This window comes from Arvicola amphibius, chromosome 6 (genome assembly GCF_903992535.2).
Source record: "Arvicola amphibius chromosome 6, mArvAmp1.2, whole genome shotgun sequence".
Classification (NCBI taxonomy): Eukaryota; Metazoa; Chordata; class Mammalia; order Rodentia; family Cricetidae; genus Arvicola; species Arvicola amphibius.
Window position 1 is genome coordinate 129,369,323 of NC_052052.2, and position 16,514 is coordinate 129,385,836.

Here is a 16,514-nt window from a genome sequence, read left to right on the forward strand (position 1 = left end):
GAATCAGGGTGTCTGAGATGCTGACAAGCAGGGCAGTAACAAGAACCGCTGGAAGCCTTATGACATCACCAATGTGATAGTTACACACTTTGCTACTTAATATAGCAACAAAATCAGTCAATTCAAGGAGTGCTGTAAACAGGCTTCAACATGGATATATATATATATATATATATATATATATATATATATGGTTTTTTGGTTGTTCGAGACAGGGTTTCTCTGCAGCTTTAGAGCCTGTCCTGGAGCTAGCTCTTGTAGACCAGGCTGGTCTCGAACTCACAGAGATCCGCCTGCCTCTGCCTCCCGAGTGCTGGGATTAAAGGCGTGCGCTACCACCGCCCGGCATGGTTATATATTCTTAAAAATTAATTGTAGATATTTAGAATCTTCTTGGCTCTATCCTCCAAAACACCCTCATCATTTAAAAATTTTAATTTGACAGAGCATAAAAGTTTTGAGGTTATTTTCTCCCTTACTGGCAAAATCAAAAGAACACAGCAAATTCTGAAGAACTGGTTTCAGTCGTAATTACACGACCTGTCCTTACAAGTGACACTCCCCTGTTGGCCCCGTGCTTTTTTGACACAGCAAAACCAAGCCTCTCTGTCCAAGCAGCTGAGGGGCCAGGTGCGTACCTGGTCAAGCATCATAAATAACATCTGATGGTTTTTGTCTCTGGGAATCCTGACAATACTGACCCCCTCCCCCATCAAGTCTACCTGATGATTCTGACTCATCTTCCTATCACAGAGAAAAGCAAAACAACGAAAGCTTTCTGTGCTACTACACCTATGTGGTTTTCCCTCCAAAAACTAGAAAGACTAGCTGTTGACCTGTGGTTTCTGAGTAGTTCTACCATAACCTCTATACCGGAGTGACAAATATTTCCAGGGCTCAGCCCCTGAATCCTAGAAAGCCTGTAACAAACATTCCTCCCCACCGTCCAATATTCTCTCCACACAGCACATCCTAGGGTAGCGTCCAGCCTCGACTTCTCTTCCGCCCCAGGAGTTAAGTATCTTGAGCCAAAGATTTTTAATTTTTCCCTTCTCTTTGCTTCTTCCAGTCATTCCAATTCTACAGTACCCATGTCCTCAAAGACACACCCTAGCTCTCTTTTAATTCAAGTCCAGTTTTCTGTTCATTTGGTTATCTGTTCCCAACAGAACAAGAGCCTACAATTAGACTAAACCGCTCAAGGCAGGGCATCCAGCTGGGGTTGGTGCCTGGACACAGCAAACTCGCCCAGTTTGACCTCCCAAGCTTAGATCCTCAGTTGTTGGCAAACTCCCTGTAACATACTGGGGTTTTATGTGGGATTTGTGTACTCGTGGAGGTAAATGCATGTGACTGGGTGCATGCAGAAGCCAGTCTGGCATCAGGTGCCCTCCTCGACCACTCTCCACTCTATTTCTTCTTCCTCCTCTTCTTTCGGATGGGGCCTCACTGCGTAGCCCTGGCTGGCCTGGAATTCAGACATGACCGCCTCTCCCTTCTGAGTGCTAGGATGAAGACAGGGGATACCTTACCCAGGTCTACCTTGTTTTTTGAGACAGGGTCTCTCACAGAGCCTGAAGCTAGACTGACTAGACAGTGAACTCCAGGGATCAACCTCCAGGGATTGATTTCTGCCTCTCCAGAGCTGGGATTCAGACATGCGCTACCATGCCCAGGACCCTTTGGGCTTTGGGAACGATCATTGGATGGTTTGCTTTGCAGTGACCTAGAAATCCAGAAGCTGGTATTGACACAGTAGGCACAAAGGTCTTCAAGGCTGTTCTTTTCTATAGTGGACGATGGGTCGAGCATCATATGTTCTATACAAGACTCTTGCCAGCTGGAGAACCTTAACCTGCATTCTTGGCTGCCTACATATTTCACAAGATCAAATGTCAAGCTTCCGACTGAGGATAGGGATGGAACCTGGAGATCTTTACCTGGATCAAACGCTTCAGGCTAAACTGACCACAGGTTGGACATCCCTAATCTGAGAATCTGAAAGACTTTAAGAACCTGAAACTTTCTGAGTGCCACCATGTCTCCACAAGTGGAAAATTCCACTTCATAAAATGGCTTCCTATACAAAATGAGCAAAAGCAATGTATAAAATGACCTCAAAGCTGCGGCGACAGCACAAATGGTGTTCAGACCAAAGTCTCACTCCTAGAATCATCTCATTACTTATATGCAAATATCACTGTATTTAAAACAAACAAGCAAACTAACAAATCCCAACCTGACAGGTAAGGCATTTTCCTATAATCCCAGCACTTGGGAGGTGGAGGCAAGAGTCAGGGTCACCCTCGAGGACAGTTAAGTGAATGAAGGCTAGTCTAAGCAGTAAGTGGTTGTCTTAAGAGTCCCAAACAAACACCTCTGTCCCAAGCACTTTGGATAAAGGTTATTCGACCTGCAAAGGTAAAACACTAACTTCTTTCCTTTGGACGGGTAACTTTGGTTTCCTGCTATGTATTTAACCCAATGCCAGGCCACAAAGGATAAAGAAGAAATAAGCTGAGACTCGGGGCCAGGCTCCTTGGGTTTAATTTTGGTTGTCCCACTTCTTGTCAGGGCCCTGAGCCAGCCCCTTAACCCCTGACAGCCGGCTTCCTCCAGCATAGAACAAGGATGGAAATGACACCCACTTCGTAGGCTGCCATGCAGATAACGTGCTAAGGCGAGGAAGGCACTTAGTCTCCTGCCCTGGATGCCCACAGGCACTCCATAAACACTGGCTATTATTATCCCACAGACCTTCGACTACAGAGTGGCAGCCCTTAAGCCCAATCTGGCCTAGAGACCTATTTTGTTTGGCCTGCACATTTTCCTTTTCAATCAAACCAACATTTTAAAACTGGTAAATTTTTAGACTAGGTTGGATGTCTGGCAACACACAGGAGAGCCTTGGCCTCTGGCATCCACAACGCGAGGTGAGGGCCGTTGCCATCCTTGTGATAACACCCAGCTTCTCTGTAAGCACAGCTCTGCCTGACTTAACCCTACCTCCAATTTGTCCTATACCCCGTTTTTCCAGGAAAGCAACAATCCCTATTCTAGACCATTTGTTTTGTTTTGTTTTTGTTTTTTTGAGATAGGGTCACTTTAGCCCAGACTGACCTTGAACTCAGTAATTCTCCTAAGTCCTTCTAGACCAACTCTAACACATCCAACTGTCTCCTTATTCCCCACACTGACCAGTCCAACTGGTGCCCCTCATGCCAACCAACCTCCTGCTTCCCTACCAAGGGTTCAAGTCTCCCCAGCCTAGTCAAGGATGTCCAGTAGGCGGCATATTGAAACTGTCGTGGCATTAGAGAAGCTTAAACCACAGGGTCTAAGAGGCAGCACAGTTTGACACTGTCTGGGTCATTTAAAAAAAAAAGGACATCATCAGAGACTGCTAGTCAGAATAAGGCCCAGGTATCTCAATCTTTTAGTGTCCTGGGAGATACTTCTTTCTAATTTAAAGATAGGGTCTCGTGTAGCATGGGTGGCCTTGAACTTAATACACTGCCCAGGCTTTTATCTTCCTGCTTCCACTTCCCAAATCCTGGGATTCAAGGTGTACATCACCATGCCCAAATTTACCCAAGAACATTTTAGGGTATGCATGGATGTGCTCTGAGATCAGCCATTGCAGGAACCACGGCCACTGGTCCTGATAATCCAGTGAAGTCTAAAGAATGTCAATCGCTCTCTAGTGCTTTCTGTCTGCATCATACAAAGGGCTACATGAGTCTTTGTTTTCTTTCCGACGCCCTTCAGCCTTGCTCACAAATCGACTCGTATTTAAAGTTTGTCTCCCCAAACAGATTGCAAATTCAAGAGTGGGCAGATGCCCCAACACATCCTTCTTTCTTGTCCCAGCAGAGCTAACGGGGTGCCAAGACCATTGAGGCAACTAATGAAACAGTTAGCTCTACAATCAAAAAAGGCCTGCAGAGAGCACCTGGAGAGCCAGCTACCCTGATCACTGGGCGGGAAGGTTTGTAAAAGCCAAAAGGGATATAAGGGAGACTGGATGTGCCAGGAAAAGACAGAAGTCACTCAGGGAAGCGGTCCGAGGCTTGGAAAGTCAGAGGGTACTCTGCGTGAACTTTCTTCAGGTGGGCTGGAAGGACCAACGAGAAAGGGGTAGGGCAACAAAAGGGTCACTCTGGAGTGACCAATGCTCCAGAGGGCAACCTATGTCCACTCAAAACACCCACAGGGGGTACTCCCCTCCCCACAGGAAAGCAGGGAAAACAAGGCAGAGAAAGTCAGATCAAGATTTTACCAGCCGGGCGGTGGTGGCGCACGCCTTTAATCCCAGCACTCGGGAGGCAGAGGCAGGCGGATCTCTGTGAGTTCGAGACCAGCCTGGTCTACAAGAGCTAGTTCCAGGATAGGCTTCAAAGCTACAGAGAAACCCTGTCTCGAAAAAACAAACAAAAAAAAAAAAAAAAAAAAAAGATTTTACCATACCCCAAGGCCGGGGAAAGAGCTGCAAGTCTCACCCCTAAGAGAAGAGGGGACTAGAGAGCACAGGACGACTGTGTGGCAGCACGGATCTGTGATCTCAGGGCCAACAAGACTCAGTTGCAACTAGATAAAGAACCAGAGGCCAGCCTGGGCTACCTGAGACCATCTCAAAACCAAAACCAAACTCAGAGTGATGAGAAGAAATGGCTCAGAGGGAAAATGAGAGGCCTCTGGTGAGCAAGACACATTTTCCCAGCCCTCATCTCCAAGTTAGTTAGAGCTCACCATCCGAGACACCCCGGTTTCTGAACTAGCCTCAGACCATGGCTTACTGCACAGACACGAAGTTATGTTAACAGCGCAATTTGCATTCCTCGTGCCGTCTCACCAACATGTTCCGTCAGAGAAAGAAAGCTTTCATTCATAACGGTTAGCACTACTGATTGTACTACGACAATAAGAAACTTATTCTTCTTTCTCCTCCCAAGTCAACGGGCAGCTGTAAATGCGGTAACAAAGACCAGGGGCCCAGTGACAGCACTTAGGCAACATCCACGGTAGGATGCGACACACGCCTTCCCCTTCCAGACACCAGCATTCCTAGAGGGGCAAATGGTGTGAGACGAACACTATCGGGCAGTGGAAAGAAACCAAGACACCGAATGCAGTACAAGAGACTGGCAACTCTATTGCACCTCTGTGGGACACTGGCTTAAGCACTTCCCAGGCAGCAACTGATTTCATCTTCTTCCCCCTTATGAATACTCCCCCACCCCAGAAGGATGAGCCAATGAAGAGTAGCAGACGAAGAATCATACAGCTGGCAGGTGGAAGCAGGAAAGGAACCCAGGCCCTGTAGCCTCCATTTAAGTTTAGACCTAGCTGTTTCTCATATGCCCTTTAGGAGAGCGTGGCTTTTCTACTCAACACACCGTCTTTGCAATGAGAGGTCAAATGCCGAAGGGCAGAGGTGATGGTGTCAGACTTAAGGATGTTGCTCTGGTTATGTCGCCCCAAAACTCCCATCATAAGAAGGAGTGAAACATACAGAGTCAGTGTTCACTGCCTACACCCAGGAGTTCATAGCCACACATAACAGATGCGAAAGAAGAGCAGGGTGGAGCCGCTCTCAACAGTCACTCAACAGCATGCTAGAAGAACGACAAGGTTCTCCAGGGCAGACTGGCAAGAGCTGGCAGGGAAGGCCAAGGGCATTCACCTCCTCCAGCCATCAAATGTGCTTCCAGAGGAACTCAGCTTCACTGATAACGGGACTCTCATCAATTGCTACTCATGGGTCACAGGAAGTCAGTCCTCATGCACACAGGGGACCTTCCTGGCTTGCGGATTACAGATAAACAGATACCCCTGTCCCAGGGCAGGCTGTGAGCTGCAACCATGTTGGATTATGTTTCACTTTCCGGCTTCAGAGCTTGAAGCAATTCTATTTTTAAGCTTTCTCGGTTCCACAAGTAAAATAAGGTCATTTTAAGGAAATGAGCTTTGGCTTTTGACGACTTCCTCTGAAAGAGTTAACTGATCGGCGGCTTTGACACTTCAGAAATCTTCCTGGCGCTAACCGCAGAGGAAGAGCCTCTTGGTCAATGGTACAATGCAAAGGCTCAGAGAACCTTGCAAAACTCTGTCACTCAGGATGTGGATGGTTCAGGACATTACTTCCCATGATGTCCCTCTCCCAAGAAAGTTTCAAAGATCCTTTTAGGCTGTTATTGATTAAGTAAAATAATCTCTCCTGGGACACCAGAAATGTCACATCCAAAGAATAATTCAAATATAAGATCAAGTTTTTTTAAAAAAAAATTGCTGTCACTATTTAAGAAATCCTGTCATTCCTTTCCATTTAAAAGTCCATTTCACTGTGTCTACAGTAGCCTTGATTTTTTAGTGTCTCTGGGAATAAGTTGGGGCCTCAGAGTTGGTGGTTCAAAGTACGTGTAGGCTTCTGAGGGAAACTTAAGTATTCACACACCTATGCCTCCCATGCAGGGCATATAAGTCAGTTAGCCCTCTTCTCACTGAAGAGTTGATAAGGCAAGAATCTCCAGTTTCGCTTCTGGCCTGCCCCCTGCTGCCTGGTGACCTTGGCTGAGTAACTTAGCTGAGGTGGCCTGTAACTGTCACCTGCAAAAGAAGCGGGTTGGATAGTTAAGAACTACACTTTATAAACTCCCAGGTTACGATTCCAGAACCATCATATTTCTCAAGTCTTGAATATGCTAATCTGAAATACTGTCGTCAACTCATAAGAATGCTGCACAGACACTAGGAATGGCCGCAAACAGTTGGGCTACCAGAAAGCTAACGGAAGTCGGGTCAGTCATTCATTATTATCTTCTGGATTCAATCAGCTATCACCCCACTGTCTTCAACCTCAAGCTGATGTAGCTCCTGCCTTATACTACAAAGCACAACCTCAGCCTGGTACTCAAGGTCTCCAGCAAAGTCAAGTTTATGGGGACCTATGGATTCCATCCTGGCTTTAACCACATCTTCGAAGCAGCAGGTAACTGTGGCCACAAGACCGACTCCCATTAAGGCTAGCAGGGTGGAGAAACATTCTTACAACTTAAATATCTGAGGGGAACGTTTAAAGGAAAAAGTATGAGATGAAGATAAACTGAACACCCCACCCACTGGAAAGTCACCTAAATAATCCTGCTGTGTTAACCCCACCCCCACCTTGCCAGTTTCTTGAGTGGCTGCTTTCTAGTACCTTCTGTAGTAAGCCTCTTCTCTGTGTGACATTTTTCCAGTCATTCTTAGAAGGCACACAGGATGGGGAGAAGGAAGGCCCTACATCTGTGGTTTTCTATACATAATACTTTCCCGTTTATCTGGTCTTCGTAAGTCCCATGAAATATTACTGGGCGGGGGCTCTTCGGCAATTGTAAACACAGTCCCTGAACCACCACTTAACTGCTAACAACCATGAAAATGCACACCAAACCACATACTTTGGCACCTTAAAAAATTCAGGGATGTTCCCCTCAACATAGGGGTGAAAACTGGCATCATTCCTCCTTACACTACTTCAGGTAACTTCACAGACCTTGGGCGACTCGGTATACTAAATAAATGATCTTTACCCATCCTGATTAAAGTATTACTAAAAAGTAGATGGATAAAAAGCTTGGGACAATGTTTATAGCCAGTCATATGGACTATTTATAAATCGGGGTAAGTTGGAGAAAATAGCCAATTGGAGGTGTGTGTGTGAGATGTGTGTGTCTCACTGGAGAAGACAGCATGAGAAAAGGTTAAGGGGAAACTACTGGGTTTTATTTCTAAGACACCAAATAGCCCCCCCCCCCCGCCAGTCTCGCAGCCCCCAGGTGTTAGCATTTATTCCTAGGACCAGGGTAGATATTCTTTTCCCAAGTTAACTTTACACTGCACGTCATTAAACTCCTCAGACTCTGTCCTTCCTCCAAGTATTATACAAGGTGGCGATTTTTAGAAAAATACACATTGAAAAAAAATCCTTTCCTGTTCTCAAGCTTGGGTGCTTTAGCTCAGTTTAAGGGTGCTTTGTTGCCAGGGACAATTAGGGTGGCGCCCTCGGGACTGATTATAGTGGAGCTATTTGTACTGCCCACGTCTGGGCATTGCCATTATATTAAAACTTCCATTTTGGGGTATGTAGTGACTAAAAATTCTCTCCCAGCTTCAACTTGGCATCAACCATACATCTCAGCAGAAGCAAGATTATTGCATACAGAACCACAGGAACCCACATTTTTCTTCTTTCAGACTTGCTCAGGAAAAAAGCCCCTGCTGAAATGCATCCGCAGTCCTTCATTCTCAGATGAGGTTTTTAGGCGTGCAGGGCTCTTTCGGAGGACAGTATAATCAGCAGGCTGCTAGGACTGAATTAAAGCAAATCTGACGTGATAGGCTACCGCCTCTTGCATCAATAGATCCTCCATTTCTGGAAGAATGAAATTACATGCTCCTTAAGAAAACTTACAATCATTCTGCTCATAAAGGTAAACAAAGGGACAGTACATGTGCAGTCCCAGAGTTATAAAAATACTTGATTTATGAATGCTAATTTTATGGAACAGTTACTATTTGCCAGGCTTTGTGCTTAAGGATGGTACATACATTATCATATTACTTGAAAAAGCCTCAAAGTTAGCATTATTGTGCTATTTTATAGAATAATGAACAATTCTGACAGATTATTTGTCTTTTGTCTACAAGCAGACAGCATGTAAATACAGGAGGCTACAGTTAGTGGGAAGGCAAGTCACTTGCTCTGTCAAGTTCTTAAATGTTTGGAGACAGAACTTGAAGGTGGACCCAGGTGGGTCTAGAATTCTGATGACCTGAAGAATCCCCTCAACTCTTCTTGAACCTAGAATGTTTGGATGGTCCCATCTTGTTCATTCTCTACACCTTCCCAACCCTCAAGCTTAGGGGAAAATATCAATAGAATTCCAAAAGACATGGTTGTGGATGTCTTCAATCTCAGAACATGCATACTTGAGGCAAGATCAGGAGTTCAAGGCTATAAGAGACCCTGCCTCAAAAAACAAAATAAATTTCAAGCTAACTGGAAGCCCACAAAAATACTGATTAAAAAAATAAATCAAACTTTGCCTGCAATACTGAGGATTTTGTATGCACTTGGTAAGATAAACTTCGTACCCCTCCCAGAAGATACAGCGTTGAAAGCGTAGATTAACCAGTGATTCAGCATACATTACAATCTTATATAAAATGACTTCTGAATATGTATAAGAAGCATTTATATTCCTATAATGAAACATTATTTTTGAGTATCCAAATTCAAAACAACCTATATTCCTGGAATAATAACTTCATGGCAAGGATAATAAAGTTTAGAAATAACTTGGAAGACGATGAGACCATTATTTTTATATTTTAAACACTTAACTACAGTGAACTACATATAAATTTGGTTAGCCAGTCTGGGTGACCTGGTCCAACAAATAGTCTTAAGATTCTTTTTTAAAAGAGCAATTTAGTAGTCTCACAATTTCCTATTATCAAAAAATAACTTTCCCTGAAAATCTGAATCAATCCAAGAAGCATGTCAATACCCAGTTGTTTCAGGTTATTTATGATATAGGAAGCGATTGTGTAGGGGGAAATAGGCTTACTGTATGGCCACGCACGTTTAATCAAGTCGGCAAAATTATTTACTGCTAATGAAAGCATGGAATATTCTGTCCCTAGAATCTAGCACACTGGATACAGTATGTGTAAGCAGGTACTGTACTCGGCTTCCCCCCTGCTGGCAGACCCTAGTCACTAAAAGGATGAACCTCTTTGACTGGGACTGTATCGCACATCCCCAGTAAGTATCTCTAGGCTGGAAAGCACTAAAGATCCAACCCAAAGCCAAATTATGAACAGAAAGGGAATTTCTAAAAATTAATTATTTATCTACCCACTCCATCTCCCAAAGTCCCATATATGTGCACAGACTTTCTTAAAAGACCATAGCAAAATATTGATTGTGAAAAACACACACATCGAGACCGAAGACTAAATGAGGTCCCGACTGGTATTATCATGCAACCACAGATATGAGTCCGGGTGGGTTCGAGCCCGGTCTGGGCCAATCCTCAACACGAGGGTGAAGACAGGAGGCATGGAGGAAGGAATGCAGGAGAGAAAGGAAGAAGGGGAGACCTCGGGGCCACACTTCTTTCTAGTAGCAACAAAAAGGGAAGACGCATACTGACCTAAATCATCTCTCAAAGGCGCTTTATAAATTACAGGGACAAAGGGAGGGGGTGGCGGGTGGCCTGAGAACCCCACAGACACCCTACCCTCTGACCCGCCCCCTCCCCCTTCAGCACAAGGGAAGCAAGACAGAAAGCAGCTCAACTCGGCCACGGGCGTGAAGCCCTCATCTGGGTTTCAATTGCCCATCCGTCCACCCCCCAAAAGAAACACACGTAAACACTATACCCACCCCGGGGGCGGCCACTCCCGCCCCGGGGCTCCTAGAAGCGGAGGCCGGGGATTTACTTAGTTAGATTTTTCTTGCTTACTCATTTCCCTCAAGCACCCAACCCCCCGTTCCCACTCCAAAACCCCGCTCGGTCGCCTATCCTCCGACTCGGGGCCCCCCGGGGATCCCGGGTCCCCGCGGCGGTGGCTCGGGCCCCCGCGCGGTCCGGGTCACTAACCTGCTGCTGTAAGGGCATTTCCGAAAGCAGCCTGGCTCCGGGGGAGGTGGGGGGCCGGCTGGAGAGGGGGCCCGAGGCCGAGCGGAGCGGCGGCGCCGGGCGAGGGCGGGCGCCGTGGGGGGGTGGGGACGGGAGAGGGAGGGTGGCGGTGCTGGGTGCGAGGGCGCCGGGACCGTCCCAGGCCTGGGAGCCGGCGAGCAGGAGGAAGTGGGTGCCCCCTCTCCCCCTCCAGCGCCCCCTCCCGCCGCCACCTCCTCCCCAGTCACAGGCGCGTCCTCCGCGCACGTGTGCGAAACGTCACCGGCGGGTCCCGGAGAGAAGGGACAGATCCTGGCGGCGGGACGGGAACCCGGCTGCCCCCGCCCTCCGTCGCCGGGGGGCGGGGAGGGGGACAGGGCGGGGAAGGAAGGGGCAAGGGGAGAGGCGGGTCAAGGGCAGGCCCGGGGCCCGGTAAGCAAGGCCCCGGCGCTCCGGCCACGCGGGCGCCGCCGCTGCCACCGCGGAGATGCGCCCAGGCCGGAGCACCCGCCCGCCGGCCCCCAGTCACAGACAGCGCGAGCCCTGGCCCACCAGTGGTTCGCAGCTCCACCTCCCCCACCGCGATACCCCTCCACCTCCCAGAGCCCCTTTGTTGCCGGGAGCTAGGTCCCCAAAGGTGCCAGGCACTGGAGCCCGTACGCTCGGAGCACGCCTGTGGGACCCCCGGGCGCCCAGGGATAGCAGAGGCAGAAGGGGAGGCAGGCACGGATCGGGTCCCCCAGTTTACATCCCCTGGGGTCCCCCACTCTCCTGTGCACTACTCCCTCCCCCACCCCCTTCTCCATCCGGGGCGTGACCCCTTCCTACGCCCGAGAAAGAGGAAGCTTCGAGTTGCAGGGGAGGGGAGAGTGGGGGTAGGGAAAAGTGCAGGAAAAGAAGGGGGGGCGCGAAAAGTTTTGGAGTGTTGAATGTGGTTCGCAAAGAGGGACTCCCCACTGTCCCGCGCGCCTGCCCAGGCCCCCAGGTCCTCCCAACGTCCGCAAGGAAGCACCCCAAGTCTAACAATAAGCACACGGTGGAGGGACAGCACCGAGGCCCACGATGCTCAGCCTCGCGCTCACGCAGCCACCGCTCCCGGGAGCCCGCCTCCCACCTGGGCTAGGGACCTTGCGGAGGGAGGGTATTACCGGAGGGCCGCCGCCGCCGCCGCGTCCTGGTGCTGGTGGCTGCTGCAGCAGCCCGGCTCTGCTGGAGGGTCCTTGTGGCGTGGTGTAGAGGAGGCTGCCGGCGGCCGGTTCCGCGCCGGGGACACTGGGGAGAAGGGGGCCGGCAGCCAGGGTGCCGCTTTGGAGGGAGGTGGCACAGGACGTGGTGGAAGGGTTCGTAGTGAGGATCTGGATGTACGTGCCCGGGGCGGCGGCGGCGGCGAAGCCGGGGCTGGCTAGCAGTGCCCTTTTGTCCATGGAGGCTGCAGCGGCGGCGGCGACGACAGCCGCCCCCTCCCCACCCCCGGCGGTCACCAGGTACTGCTCCAGGGCGGGCTGGATCCCCTTTCTCATCTCTCGCTCCTGCTCTTTTTTAGTGTTACGATATATTAACGTATTGCTTTCAATTTCTTTATTATTTGCAGTCGGAGTTTCCAAGTCTCTCCTTCTCGCCTCCCCTCCCGGCGCTTCCGAACCCTCTCTCTCTCTTTTCTTTTTTATTTTTCCGCACCGCACAGGCCCCGGGGCCAAAAATAATCGGGGGTCTGGAGAGAGGAGGGTCCCGGCCGCTCGGATATCAGGCCCCGAGGGGAGATGGAGGCGTCGGGGGCAGCCGATGCAACGGATTGCGAGGCGGCGGCGGCAGCCCGGGTGCTGCGGCCGGCAGCTGAAAAATGGCTCCAGGAAGCTGCTGCTGACAATGAATGAAGGGATACGGTTTACGCGCCAAGGTCCTCCCGCGAAACTCAGATTTCCCGCCGGCTTTTCAAACCATATTTGCATATCTCCGCCCCTCTGCCCGCCGAGGACTGTTCCTACAGTCCATTGGATCCCTGTCGCCTTACTTCAGTACCAATCCTGGAGCGAGGTCGCCACTGGCTGTTTTCCATTGGTCCCTATACATCATGGTTACCGGGGTGACCCTGGCTCTATTTGCATAGGCCAGCCTGATTGGCTGGAAGCAGAGCAGGCTTCTTAGGAGGTGGAGCAAAATCCTACTCTCCCACGGAAAGCCACGCCTCTCCCAGGCCCCTCCCGAGGGGCTGGCTCTGATGACCTGGGCAGGGACTCTGCCTCGCAGACGCAGTGTGGAGATAATCTTGAGCGCAAGTTTCGGTTTTGGAGATTGTCAAGGTGACACCCTCGGGGACTCCTTTTCCTTTAACCAATCAGTGTAGTGAGTGAAGAACTGCTAGAGATTCTCACAAATACGTGTCAAAGGCAAGTTGGACCCGGCCTGGCAGGTGGAAAACTGAGCCCTTTAAATCCTGCGTTTCTTCCTTCCTGAATTCCAACCAATGGCGCGAGAGCGGATCCGGAGGCCAAGGCTGATAGACAGAAGCATGTGGGCAGACAGAACCGTGGGGGTAGGAGGTTCAGCTGACGCGACTGCAGGCCCACTTTAGTTCATATTCCAGAGCATTCTTGGTAGCTTCATGATTAGCCCGAACTGGGTTTAAGTAAAAATTAACTCTTTTGTACAGTGAACTCGTACTGCAAGTATAGGTTTGAGTCTAACAGACACCCTCTCTGGCCCAGAAACACCCAGGGGAGTTAATCGGGGCTAACCTAGAACTGATCCCCGAGTTTCTAATCCTCCATGCAGTAATCCGAAGGACAGGCTTTTATGGTGACATGGGACTGCCACAGAAAGCTACAACCCAAACCTAACCTAACCTAATTTAAAAGAGAGGGAAAATGTGTGCATATATATGTGTATATGTAAATCAGAAAATGTCGTCAGGAAAAATGAAATGGCTGTCCAACTGACTTCTGTATTGAAGCAAATACTCATTAAATTGAGGACTGTGGGGCTAGAGAGCTGGTTCAGTTAATAAAATGCTTACCTGCCTAAGCAAGAGGACCTAAGTTTGATCTCTAAGACTCACATTTAAAAGCTAAGCATGACACCCATGTCACCAATCCCAGAGCTGGGACATGGAGACCTGAAGATCCTTGGGGCTTGCTGGTCAGCCAGTGAAGCCGACTGGTAAATTCCAGATTCAGTGAGCTTCCCTAACCCGAAAAATAAGGTAGAGAGCTATTGAGGAAGATATCTGAGGTTGACCTCTGGCTTCCATATGCACATGCGTACATGTGCACTCACAGGTACACACACAATGAAGAGTGTTCAAGACGGAGGAGGAAGCTGAGGGAAGATGTAGAGGGAAAGACCAGGTCTTCATTTAGCAGCTGAGAATTGTGCAAGACAGATGTACTTAAAGAAATCGTTCTACCTCAGCTACATTGTTTTTTAAATGTAGGGTGTTTGGTAGTGTGTCCGCTGGGTGATGAGGGTTGCATTACACTGAGTCCTGTCACCTGACTTTTGTTTATTATGATTATCACTTTATCCAAGCTGACATTCAAATCCTATAGGAAACTTAACAATTTGGGTCCGTTCATGTTAGGACCTTCTGAAAGTTCAGTCCTATTACCTTCTATGAAGTTAAAAGTAAGCTCTATACCAGACTTGGGAATACTTTAGTTTTGCATTCAAGCTTGTTGAGGATCCGTAGTATTGGTACATTTGAAGATTTGTGCACAATGATAGAACCGGCTGTATTTGTAGGCTGGAGAAGTGGAATTCAAAAGGCATAAAAGCCTGGCTGACCTAGAGGAATGATAGCAACTTCTCAAATCTTATATCGTCACTGTTGCTTTGCATTGTGGGTCACTGTGGAGAAAGTTGATACTTTCTAGCTAGGATACTGCCAGCTGCATAACATTACTGGTAACTTCCCTTTGGTGGAGGTAGGGAGGTTATGGGGAGAGGTGTTGCAACATACAGTCATTAAAGAGCTGCCTCTGGCGTTAGAGACAATACCAGATCCCAGACTCTGCCAGCTTGAGCTGGCAGTAGGTGGGAACAGTAAGATAAGTAGGCCACAGCCTGGGGGGTGGGGGGGCTGTGGAAACAGCTCAGTTGGTAAATCTTCAGGGCCTGAGTTCAAGACCCTAGAATCCATGAGTCCTTGGTGGAGAGTCAGCAAATTTTAGTAGATTCACACTTAGGAGTCAGGAGAGTCTGGGTTTGAATTCTAGCTCTGCCAACTCCTGTTAGCCCCCTTCCCCCTTCTCCTTGTTTAAAAAGAAAATAAAGGTCAGAGAGATGGTTCAGCTGGTCAAAGTGCATTTGTTGCTAAGAGCTACAACTTAGAGTTTGATCCCCGGAACCCTTGATGGGAAGAAAAAGTTGGCTTCCAAAGTTGTTCTCTGTCTCTACCCTCTGCTACATACAACACATTTATTTTTTATTATTGTATTGTGTATGTGTGGGTGAATGATGTATGTGAGTGTTTTCGGGGTGTAGACATGCCAAAACAAGGATGTAGACTTCAGAGGACAGCTGTGTGGGCTTGGTTCTCTCCCTCCAACTTTATGGGGATGGCAGTCAGCTTACCAGGCTTTTCTGCCAAACACTGTTTCCCGGTGAACCATCTCACCTGTCCTAGCTTCCGTCCTGACTAGCCTGCTTTCTCATATGGTAGACGGAAGCTCAGGTTCTGGAGCTCATGAAAAGAGGCAATGGCACGTGTGTCGTGTGCTGGGAGCACAGCAGCTGTGCACTAAGGGACAGCCACTTAGAGTCTACTAATTCGTACGAGCATGCTTTGGCCTTCTTTGTAGGCCAACCTGACTCCCAACCTCTGATCTTCAGAGAACTCCTGACGTCCTCTTGCTGGCACGACTTAGGGCCTTTCTTCCCCCCCCCCCTGCCCCCACTGAAAGTGTAGTCATGTCCTGCTGAATATAGATTATAGGACCCTGACTCAGAGATTGAGGGTAATGCTTAAAGTTGGCTCTGTTGTTCATGCCACTTCAAGCTGCTTGTCTGTCAGTGACCCACTTCTGAACCCTCTTCACCTCCACCTCAACGTGGTCTCCTGTAGTGCTACAGGCAGACTGCTTTGCCACCCACCATTCCCATTCATTTACTCTGACAACCAGCTAGTTGTCTTAGAATTAGCCTATGTGTTTGATTGAGGGGCCCCTCAAAGGACAGGCCTACCGTATATTCATTGTGACACTATCCGTGGGAAGGCAGTCTTTGTAGATGTAACTATGGTGATGTTTGCCACCTCCTAGCTACATAGCTTTCACTTTTTCTTTTCTTTTCTTTTCTTTTTTTGTAAAGGTTATGGCCAAATAAATGTTTCAATGCTGCTAAGCCCTACTATCTAAGTTCCATTCCCAGAAGCAACACAAGGGAAAGAGATCTCAAGATATGATCATTTGGGGTTATCCTGCGGTACCCCCAAATCCAGCAGCAAGTATCCTTGGAAGATACATCCAGAGAGGAGCACACAGCCCTGTGAAGTGGGAGGCAGGTTGCAGCCAAGCGACTGCAGTCAAGGTCCATGTGGCAGCCACTAGAAGCCAAAGAGGCAAGGGGGAGCAGAGAATCTCTAAACCTAGAGGGAGCAGGACCCTGTCAACACCTTGCATTTGGACTTTTGACCTCCAGCCCTGTGTTAGAATAAATGTCTACGGAGCTGTCCCTTTGTGGTGATGTGAATGGCCACTGAGGAAACAAAGACAGCCTGTTATCCTGTTTACGTAGCAGTTCAAGGCTCTCTGCTCCTCACTTTGTAGGTCTCCTGCCAACATACCCTTCCTTGTTGAACACTCAAGATCCTAACTGTAGTCTGGGCTATAGACTCTGGTGAGGAATCTCCAG

The 16,514-nt window shown here is 48.6% G+C and overlaps 1 protein-coding gene across 3 annotated transcripts in view; it reads right to left on the reverse strand.

The window, feature by feature from the left end:
- The window catches only part of E2f3 (E2F transcription factor 3), an 81,828-nt gene extending 69,641 nt beyond the window's left edge, over positions 1-12,187 (reverse strand). The window contains exon 1 of one of the 3 annotated variants that reach the window (XM_038335087.1): positions 11,816-12,187. In XM_038335087.1, the coding sequence (XP_038191015.1) occupies positions 11,816-12,187 (372 nt within the window). Of the gene's footprint in view, positions 1-10,649; positions 10,834-11,815 lie in introns of those variants that run through there. The other 2 variants (XM_038335089.2, XM_038335088.2) reach the window with 2 other exon arrangements.
- Positions 12,188-16,514: the final 4,327 nt, after the last annotated feature.